Below are 10118 nucleotides of genomic sequence, written 5' to 3' on the forward strand. Positions count from 1 at the left end.
TAAAAAAAAAAAAAAAAAAAAAAAAACTATTCTCATCAATCCCCCAAATAAACTAAAAAGAATGAATGGAACGTGAGGAATACACTTTTCCAACACAATTTTACTAGTTCGACTCGACTTGACTCAACTCAACACAGCTCGATCAAACAATTTTATCTCTCACGCACCCTTGTATATGATCAGATGCAACAATGAAACCAATAGGAACAGGTAGAACGGTATAAAAACAACTGAACTTTTAGATGAGTCATCTCCACCGGGACGATATGGGCGTATCAATGCAGGATTCATCTGCCATACAGTGATCGAGGCTGTCACGTTGGTATCCAATGCATTGTTGAATACGAATAACCGAGCAGCTCCGTAGATCGCTTTCGTTGGATAAACTCTTGATGTGATGCAAGTTCTTCCACCTTGAGCAAAACTTTCCACCACTGAGTGATCAACCTGGATGCCGCACATAATTCAGTATCAAGTCTCATGAACTAGCTGATATGTTTATATGAAGGGAGTCTTGAACTTACAAGGATTCTTAAAGTGAACTTTTCATCTTCAAGCACTGGAACAGCACTTCCATATATTGGCTTGAACACATCGCTTGCCTCAGAGGATCTGAAGCGCCAAGAACATTGAGTTTAATATCTCCTTGGACAAAACTGAAGTGGAGGAGTACTAATTGCATACCTTGATTCATCAGTGCAGAAGAATGTCTTGAGACTACCATTTTGGTCTTTTGCAACATAGAAGTAGACTGGAGTATGCTCGCTCCGGCTCTCGTCTGCAAGTATCGAAAGACCGAACGGTCCCAATGCGCCACGCTTCGTTGCTCCACCACTTGTTTGGCAGCTGAATTCTACGTTTGTTTCGGTTGCTTTCTCCAATGCTTCCTTATCCAACTCGAACTCTGCTGATATGTCTAACTGTGGGAGTTTCAACCTGATTGTTAGTGTAATAACCCAAACCTACCGCTAGCAGATATTGTCTGCTTTGGCTCGTTACGTATTGCGTCAGCCTCATGGTTTTAAAACGCATCTTTTAGGGAGAGACTTCCACATTCTTATAAGGAATGCTTCGTTTCTCTTTCCAACCGATGATGGATCTCATAATCCACCCCAGTGTATAACTCTGGTACCATTTGTAACAGCCCAATTCAGCACTAGCACATATTGTCCGCTTTGGCCCATGACGTATCACCGTCAGCCTCACGATTTTAATACCCGTCTACTAAGGAGAGGTTTCCACACCCTTATAAGAAATGTTTCGTTCCCCTCTCCAACTGATGTGGGATCTCACAATCCACCCTTTGGAGGCCAACGTCCTTGCTAACGCACAACTCAGTGTCTAGTTCTAATACCATTTGTAACGGTCTAAGCCCACTGCTGGCAGATATTGCTCACGATTTCAAAAAGCGACTGCTAAGGAAACGTTTTCATATCCTTACAACGAATGCTTCATTCCCCTCTCCAACAAATGTACAAGGAAGGTGTGATGGTAAACAAACCTGAGTGGCTATGCCAACGTCAAGTGGTAGCACTGATCCTGCCTTGACCACCAAATTGTTGAACACATGGCTTTCTTGTCTCAAGCTTTCTACTTCCTCGACTGGCCATTGGAGTAGATTGGTCCCAGTTTTATTATCAAACAAGATAGTTCTTGGAATGCTCTGCAAAACATCATTGTATTACAATGCTATCAAGAATGAATTGGGAGCTAAGAACAGAATCAAGTGGCTTACTTGAACTGATGCCCATCCCTTCTGAACATCAGCAAATTCACTATCCGACTCTCCAATCCAACCCCACAACACTCTTCTTCCTTTGTTATGGTCATAGAAAGACTTGGACGCATAGAATATCCCATAGTCATATCTCAACCCAATCCCAACGTCAGTCTTGGGATCATCAGGAATCCAAGTACCAGTCTTCTCATCATATGTTCCGAGCGAATAGTAATCGTGTCGATCATCGTCAAGGCTCGTCTTCATAACATGCTTCACCTCGGGTCCATTAGCCGACGTATCCAAGCCATAGTTCTCAGTTTTAGATACAGGAAAGAAGTCCACACATTCCCACATTCCAGTATCAGAAACAGCACAAAGCAGATTGTCCAACAGATGAAAGCGTTGGAAGTCTTCTGTTTCATACAACAACGAGATCCCAGTTCGATTGACCTTCGATCCGACCGCCAATCGCCATTTCCCTTCCGAGGTGAGCCACGCAGTCGTTGGATCACGGAAGTCCTTGAAATCAATACCAGGTGGGGGAACAAGAACTGGATTGCCAGGGAACTTGACCCAATCAATGAGCAAAGGATCAGATAAATTGGCTGGATATGCCAGGTTTTGAACTTGGATAGACTCTTTTGTGGAGCCAGTGTAGAGCATCATGATTTGACCATCAGGAAGAACAGTGGCGGAACCAGTCCAAACGCCATTGATATCATACCAATGATCTGGAAGCAGGGCTATTGGAAGGTGAAGCCAATGAATCAAATCCCTCGACACTGCATGCCCCCACACAATGTTTCCCCACACTGCAGCTTGTGGGTTGTATTGGTAGAAGAAATGGTACCACCCCATGTGATACAATGGACCTGTAACGTTTTCAAGTCTCATAAAAACTCAAAAGAAGAACACACACAACGCTGAATGATAAGGCAAAATGAATATCTCTTACCATTGGGATCTGAGCCAGAAACAAGTAGATTCCCCCAGAAAGCGCAATCAAAGAACCAGAAACAAAGAACACAAAATCACATTTCAATCACATCAAACCCACATAAGAATAAAAGTACAAACAAGAAAGAATTCATTATTCAAATCCTCCAAGAAAGCGGGAAAGAAGAAGAAAAATACCATTCATCCAATTCTGCTCTGGTTGGAAATGGAATGCCGTTCTCTGCCACGACAACATACTATTATTCCAAGGAAACGAAGCGAGAGTCCGGCCAAGAAATTGGGGATTTGCCTTTTCCGACACGCCGACCGACACCCCACGTGACGACGGACGAAATATCTTCGGCGACTTGGAGATTAAGTAGGAATTTCCTTGCAATTTGGCGGCAGGTCCCAAGCCATTCTGACAAATAATGGCGACCAATAAGCCAACCAAGAGCAACCCAGTAAAAATGTAGACGCCTCCCTTAAAGGGTCGGCGGCGAATAGGCGGAGATTGAACGGGTTCGACAGGTTCATGAGGAAGAGGATTGTAGAAAGGGAGATTTTGCGGTGTATCAGCGGTGACAGGGAAAGCAGAAAATGGGTTCAACTTCACCATGTGAGTATTGCAGAAAAGTAAGAAGAATGAGGTGAGAAAGTTGAAAGGGGGAAAGAGAGGTATAAATGGGGAATGCAGGGAGAAGGGGTGTTGTATTGTCGTTTGGCTGTGCTGTAGAGAGAGATAAATCAGCTAAAAACAGAGCCAAATGTGGAGGTTTGACTAATATGGAAGGAGGATTGAAACAGCCTCAGCCATGAACATCTTCCCTTCTCTCCCCTCATTTCTTGGTTTGTAATCATTCAATTATAACATCATCATTTCTTACTCATCATCTCCATCTCATTCTTCTCTCGATTGATTGGTCTGAGGTATCGATAAAAAAGATTTGTCTTATCATTCAATCAATGTCATCTCATTCTTTTTTTCATAAAGATTTTAAGCCGTGCTTGACATTGTCTATGTTATAGGAATCACGACTCTTTACAATGGTAGATATTATCCACTGACTATGTTATAGGAATCACGACTCTCTACAATGGTATGGCATTGTCCACTTTGAACATAAGCTCTCGTGGCTTTGCTTTGGAATTCCCCAAAAGTCTTCCTATACCGTGCATGAAAAATTGAACTATTGCTTAAAAAATATATATACTTTTTCCATCAAAATTTTAAAAATAAATAAAATAATTATCTACCGAAAGTAATTTAGGTAAGATATATGTATATATTCTTTATTAATTCAGACATATATTATTTAAATACCATTCAAATAATTAAAGACATATATCTAAGAAATATATACCATATAAAATGAGAATTATAACTTAATTATTATTTTTTCTATATTAAAACTATTTTTTTAATAATAATAACAAAAAGTATGTCGCCAAATGACTGGCCTGCCTAATTAATAAATTATATTATAAATTTTGATAGTGTGAAACTACCTCGAAAAAATAAGAATATTGATACACATTTATTAACGCTAAAATAAATTTACATGATTAAGAGCTTAAAATAGTAATAATATATGTGTTGATGATATGATTAATTGTCCGTACGTTATGATTACATGCATATAATGTAAGCGCTATAGATGAAGAACGAAATGTTTCATGAATTGAACATTATAAATATATGAATACGTGCATAAGATGTGAGCATGCTATAAATGTTAGTAGAAAGGTTATGCTTACCGTTTATTGAGACATGGGCTATATATGAGTAAAGTTAGTCTACTAATTCCCGAGAAATTCTTGACCAACGCACTGTGTGCTAAGTTAAGAACAATAAAGATTACTGAATGTTAGATTATATAATGTTACAGGTTGTCAAAGAAATGAGTAGACGAGCTGCATTTGACTGAGAGCGAGTCTTAAGTGAGTCTGAAAATTCTAAATAAGGTTATAGAGAGTCAATAACTTAAGCTAGAAGTAGCTGAAATACCTCTTAAGAAACAAACGATCCTAGTAAAAGAAACTAAGAATCACAGTTGTGAATAAAATTTTAAAATAGCTAGAAACAGTAATAATAATTAAACTTGTAAGTTAGCTATCGAGTAAATTAATTTAATCATCAAAATTATTTTAATTTTTCTTTTCAGATGGATGTGATGGAGAGCAACCGAGATGACAAGACAGCCAAGCTAGAGGGTTCAGAGGATCATTTTCTGAATTTGTTTTATGTACATGTGTTTTTGTTGTTTATAAATTTATATAAAATGTTTTGATTTATGGTTAGTTTTCAAAGCAAATTATCTGTCATTAGTAACTCCGGTTAATCGTTATCGATTAGGGTGTTATTAGTAATTGTCTACCATATATAGCCATTTACGGTACATACTACTTACTACTACTTACTATAGAAGCATTTTACCGCATATGTAGACTTCATAACCTAACAATCCATTGACCCAGACGAAGAAGACAAAAAAAAAAAAAAAATGGCGCAAGATCATCAAATTCGTTCAAGAAAAGTCAAACGTGTCGTAATTTTTACCGACAATCTAAACTCGAAGATCAAGATATTGATATCACAAATACTAATGATTTTAACGAATCATACACAAGAAATATGTATCATACACAAGAAATATGTATCATACACAAGAAGATTCACTTCCTGTCTTTCGAATTAACTATCTATTGATCCACAAACCAAATTTGTTTATAAATTATAAAGCCAAAGCCAAAGTCGTTATTTTGATGAGATTTATTACCATAGAGATCGTGAAAAAAACTGACACGATAATTTTTTAAAATTTATGGACTAAATAGACACGGATCGAGGATCGAGGATCGAGAAGGGAAGGTACATTAAATTAAGGAGCAGAAGCAGAATTATTTGAGTCAAAAAGAAAGAATGAAAGTTGAGTTATAGTGTTCAAAATCTCTAAAACAAAGAAAGCCAAAGAAACAAAGTAGAAGCCAAGGGGGATTGGATTCTCAAACTCTAAGTGTCATTGTCACTATGCACCAGTTTCAACCCCATCTAATAATTGCAGACCCCCAGGTTAGACCTGCTCCAAATCCTGATGTTGCAATTGTATGTCCTGCCTTCACCTTCCCGCTCCGAACCGCTTCGTCCAATGCCAATGGAATCGAAGCTGCACTTGTGTTCCCGTAGTTTGCCAGATTCGATATCACACGTTCCGATGGAACCTCTAATCGACTAGCAACTGCGTCGATGATCCTTTGGTTTGCCTGCATATTCATCAACCAACATTCTAACTTATCAACCCGTTCAAATTACAGACAATCCGAAGTCAGAGTATCAGATACCTGATGTAACAACAACCAATCAATGTTTGATGAATTGAGACCAGCTTTCTGAAGGGCAGCCTCGATCGACTGTGGCACACAGCGGACCGCAAATCGAAACACTTCCTTGCCATTCATTTGAATACAAGAATATGTGACATTTCTTGGAGGAAAACCAACCACAGAGCCATTAGAACCCAATTCTTGATCCATTTCTTTTTCCTTGATCCCAGCATTCAAATGCCTGTTCCAGACTTACGTTTCGTAACATCTCACAAAACCGATAAAATGGAACGACGACGAATATCAGAAAAAAAGCATACCTTTGGCCATCCCCATCACTATGCAAGTCAAAACCAAATAAACCATCTTCCTCAGTATCACATGCCTGAAACCAAATAAGTTATTCAAAGGAACTCTTAATAAACGTCAGCAATCAGTATGCGATATACTACACATATCGGGGTCTTATTAGCAAACAGTTGCTGTCGTATACCGACCCATTATAGAACTTTTACCTGCACGAGTACAGCACCAGCAGCATCTCCAAAAAGAATACAGGATGCTCTATCAGACCAGTCGACATAGCGAGAAAGAGCGTCAGCACCAATGACAAGAACATTAGAAAATCCACCTCCTGCAGTTACCAGGTAAGGTGGTTCATTATTCCTTTAAAACCCAAGGTGGACAATGATCCAAGCAACAAGAACAAACCAGGACTCTTTACCCCTTATGTGACTACAAGCTGATACTAAACCCAGTAGAAATCCACTACATGCAGCTGTTATATCATAAGACAGAGGATTTCTTTTACAACCAAGAGCTTTTTGGACCTGGGAAGCAGTGGAGCATAATTAGAACAGCATAAAGTTTGGATAGATCCAGTAATATCGAAAGAAAAAAATCAACTGAACGCCAAAGTTCGCTAAAATAGGATAATTTCACTCAAAATACGCATCTCGGTAAACTGCACAGATCAATCAGTACAATAACAAGCCACAGAAATGGCCAATCTTGTAGAATGGGGTAGGGTGCATAAGCCAAAGCTAATCCAACTAGGAATTATACGAAACCTCCTGACCGACATCCATAAGAGCAAAAATAGTTAACCAAGTTAGTTATCGGACGGAACCAACAAAATGAACCAGCCAACAGAACACCCCTCGATACTTGCAACGTTAAGAATATTTATCACGATTCTCTAACCAAAGGTTGAAGCAATGGTCACACAAGCATTCTATGAGTTAATCCTTAATACATATTTGTGACACTGTCCTCAATGGGCTTGGAATAGTTTGAACTCACAACTTTCTTTTAGGAAACTATATTTTTAACCACTAGACCCAAGAGATAAGGTTGATAGATCTTAAAAAGTCCATCAAGCTCTCCCACAACATAGGCATAACCATTCTTTGGGCCACCGAAGCAAGAAAAAATTTCGAAACAGTTGGATAAGGATCCATAAATGAACAAATATAATGTGAGATACCACATCGGTTGGAGAGGGACACAAAACATTCCTTACAAGGGTGTGGAAACCTCTCCCTAATAGACACGTTTTAAAACCTTGAGGGGAAGTCCGGAAGGGTAAGCCTAAAGAGGACAATATCTGCTAGCGGTGGGCTTAGGCTGTTACATATAAAAGGTCTAATATTGGGATCAGAAAGACGTTATATAAGTATAACAACAATAAGCGAGTCATCCAACAGTGCATACTCAATAAATAGTCAGAGTTAATGGTTGGGTCTTTTAAAGAGGAGTTCAGCACTACCTACGTAAACTAGGTCGAGTTGAGGTACCTGACCAAAATCCAGCCCAGAAGTTCAGTTTTAAGGCAAGTATTTCATTAGCATATGTTCTATCTATTCTACTTCAGATCCATTAATAGTTCAATATTGGGATAAATGATCTACTGAGCTTATACATATACCTGTGGAGCACTCCCAAAAAGATCCTCTGGTGTTGAAGTGCACATCAATATCAAGTCCACATCATCAGGATCAACCTGAGCCATTTGAAGAGCTCCCCTTGCTGCCTCTGCTGCTAAAGCTGTCAGGCTTCTATCTTTTCCTGTGAATCAGAAGTGGAAAGCTTTAAATCTTAAAACCACCATCCCGTGAACATATAACGCTACGAACCTCATAACTAGAAAGCCATGAAGTTTTCGAGTAGACACTCCGTCGTTCAAAAGAACTCATGAAAGGCTAAGCAACATAGGATCATCATAAAGAAGAACTCCTGTTCCACATTCTATATTGTACAAGAAAATCAAATACTAAACGGAAATAATTGGCTAGTAAAATCCCTATAGTAACTAAACTAATGATGTTTACCAAAGATCAAGCCCAAGATTCAAGAATGGCAGCTAGAATCTAAACAAAAACCGAATGAAGTTATGCAAATGGCGGTAGGTTTTTCATGAGATAGCACACACCTGAAATCACCCTTCGATTGCGAATCCCGGTGCGAACAGATATCCATTCATCATTTGTATCAACCAATTTGGCAAGATCATCGTTCGAGATCTGAAGACTTGGTACAGCTGAGCCACACCCAACTAGCTTGCAGCCTCTACTGACAAGCCTGTAAAAGTACATGTTTTTTCTTTACTGTGACTGACTGACTGAATCAGTATAAGATCATCTACAGCATTATCTTCAAACTGAAAGTCCCATTCAAGTAAAATACACAAAACATCAAATGATGAAGCCATTTATAACCTTTTATTGAGGTACCAAACGTTTTTATCATAAGGCCAGAGCTTATCCAATATACCACAGCAACTAGGTCAGCTCAAATAAATCATCGGCTCAAGAGTTTCTGCTAATTGGTAGCTAAATGATGATTCAATAATGGCTTTTCATGCGCCAATCCATTCAATTCATTGATTTAAGAGACCCAAATTAAGTTCCACTAACAACTTGTAAACAATGCAAGCAATCTCAACCCAAAAACAAAACAAGCAAACGATCAAACCACATGCAAATTGAAGAGGGAAAATGAGGAACAGGGATTTACCTGGGCAGGCGAGATTCAGAAGGAGAAGCTCCAGAAGAAACTTTCTCTGTCCCAATAGAACTAGAACAGAATATTACTTTGGATATTCCATCAGATGATCTAAACCCAGATCGAAAACTGGGTACTAACGGCAAATTCCTGGGCCTTAGACTCGGGAGTGATGTTGCAAAGAACCCAGATGTATTGGCCATTTCACCAAACACTTAGAACCCACAAGACAGAAATAGAGGGAGAGTTGGGAAAGTTACAAGAACTCACAGCAAGCCGAAAACGGGATGAAAACAGCATCCAGAACCCATAAGAGGGAAAAGATCAGAACGCCGATTTCGAATGCTTAATCTGCAGAATCCTTGAAATGTCCGCGAGAAAAAGAAAGACGCGGGGAGAAGGGGAGAGAGAAATGGGGCGATTACTCCAAAACCCAAATAGCGGACTGTCCAATGTTTAGCGATTGTAGCTCAAAAAGAAGGATTCAGACACATTTCCTTGCCCTTCCCCCACCAAGATTTGATTTTTTGATTTATAAGTCTCTAGTAATTAGTGGGAAACAAATAAGAAAACGTATAAATCTTTGCCCATTTAACGCATAATCTCGAGAGTTCCAAAATGTAAAGGAATTTTAAGACCCTAATGTTCATGATCTAACTCCCATTTCCTTCTGGGATTTGTAGGCTACAAAAAGTCCAACAAAATGGAGATGCAAATCCATTTCACAATGTAAGGTTGAAGGTTGTTCACCTACTTTGTTTCTTAAACCACTATTCTCCATTTTCTATATTAAAATCGTTCTCTTTCTACTGTCTATCAAAAAATGAGGTAAAATTTTTGTAGACCATCCATTCAAAGATAGCTCAGCAAATAAGATACAGGCCCTTATGAAAAATGTTTAGTTCTCTCTCTCAATTCACGTGTGATCTTACAATTTATCTCTTTGGAGCGAGCGTCCCTACTACCATTTGTAATGGTCTACTCACTGACACATTGTCTCCTCACGATTCTAAAATGCATATATTAAAAAAGGTTTTCACACCCTTATAAACAATGTTTCATTTTTGTAACGGTACACCTTCTGAGGAGAGAGGAGAGAGAGAGAAAAAAAAAAAAAAAGGGCCCCCCCCCCGCC

The 10118-nt window shown here is 38.9% G+C and overlaps 2 protein-coding genes across 2 annotated transcripts; both read right to left on the reverse strand.

The window, feature by feature from the left end:
• Positions 1–10: 10 nt before the first annotated feature.
• Positions 11–3451, reverse strand: LOC111430259 (acid beta-fructofuranosidase). The gene is made up of 7 exons (XM_023066431.1): positions 2855–3451; positions 2676–2684; positions 1736–2592; positions 1502–1663; positions 685–920; positions 525–612; positions 11–447 (listed from the first exon to the last, which is right to left on the reverse strand). Exons 1-7 carry the CDS (start codon positions 3273–3275, stop codon positions 160–162), a joined length of 2061 nt encoding a protein of 686 aa, XP_022922199.1. The 5' UTR covers positions 3276–3451; the 3' UTR covers positions 11–159.
• Positions 3452–5513: 2062 nt separating this feature from the next.
• LOC111430381 (3-oxoacyl-[acyl-carrier-protein] synthase 3 A, chloroplastic) lies at positions 5514–9537 on the reverse strand. The gene is made up of 8 exons (XM_023066603.1): positions 8996–9537; positions 8412–8560; positions 7908–8047; positions 6705–6810; positions 6496–6614; positions 6301–6365; positions 5999–6221; positions 5514–5920 (listed from the first exon to the last, which is right to left on the reverse strand). Exons 1-8 carry the CDS (start codon positions 9184–9186, stop codon positions 5699–5701), a joined length of 1215 nt encoding a protein of 404 aa, XP_022922371.1. The 5' UTR covers positions 9187–9537; the 3' UTR covers positions 5514–5698.
• Between the last annotated feature and the right edge of the window lie 581 nt (positions 9538–10118).

This window comes from Cucurbita moschata, unplaced genomic scaffold, assembly GCF_002738365.1.
Source record: "Cucurbita moschata cultivar Rifu unplaced genomic scaffold, Cmos_1.0 Cmo_Scf00033, whole genome shotgun sequence".
Taxonomy (NCBI): domain Eukaryota; kingdom Viridiplantae; phylum Streptophyta; class Magnoliopsida; order Cucurbitales; family Cucurbitaceae; genus Cucurbita; species Cucurbita moschata.

Bases quoted from the DNA above. Each gene is read 5' to 3' on its own strand.
- LOC111430259 (XM_023066431.1), bottom strand. From the start codon at position 3,275: ATGGTGAAGTTGAACCCATTTTCTGCTTTCCCTGTCACCGCTGATACA. The intron at 1,664-1,735 runs GTAAGCCACTTG...GATGTTTTGCAG, and splicing joins AGGGATGGGCATCAGTTCAA to AGCATTCCAAGAACTATCTT. The intron at 921-1,501 runs GTTTGTTTACCA...AAACTCCCACAG, and splicing joins ACGTTGGCATAGCCACTCAG to TTAGACATATCAGCAGAGTT.
- LOC111430381 (XM_023066603.1), bottom strand. From the start codon at position 9,186: ATGGCCAATACATCTGGGTTCTTTGCAACATCACTCCCGAGTCTAAGG. The intron at 6,615-6,704 runs GTAAAGAGTCCT...TGGTAACTGCAG, and splicing joins AGCTTGTAGTCACATAAGGG to GAGGTGGATTTTCTAATGTT. The intron at 6,222-6,300 runs GTATGCTTTTTT...AGTCTGGAACAG, and splicing joins AGTGATGGGGATGGCCAAAG to GCATTTGAATGCTGGGATCA.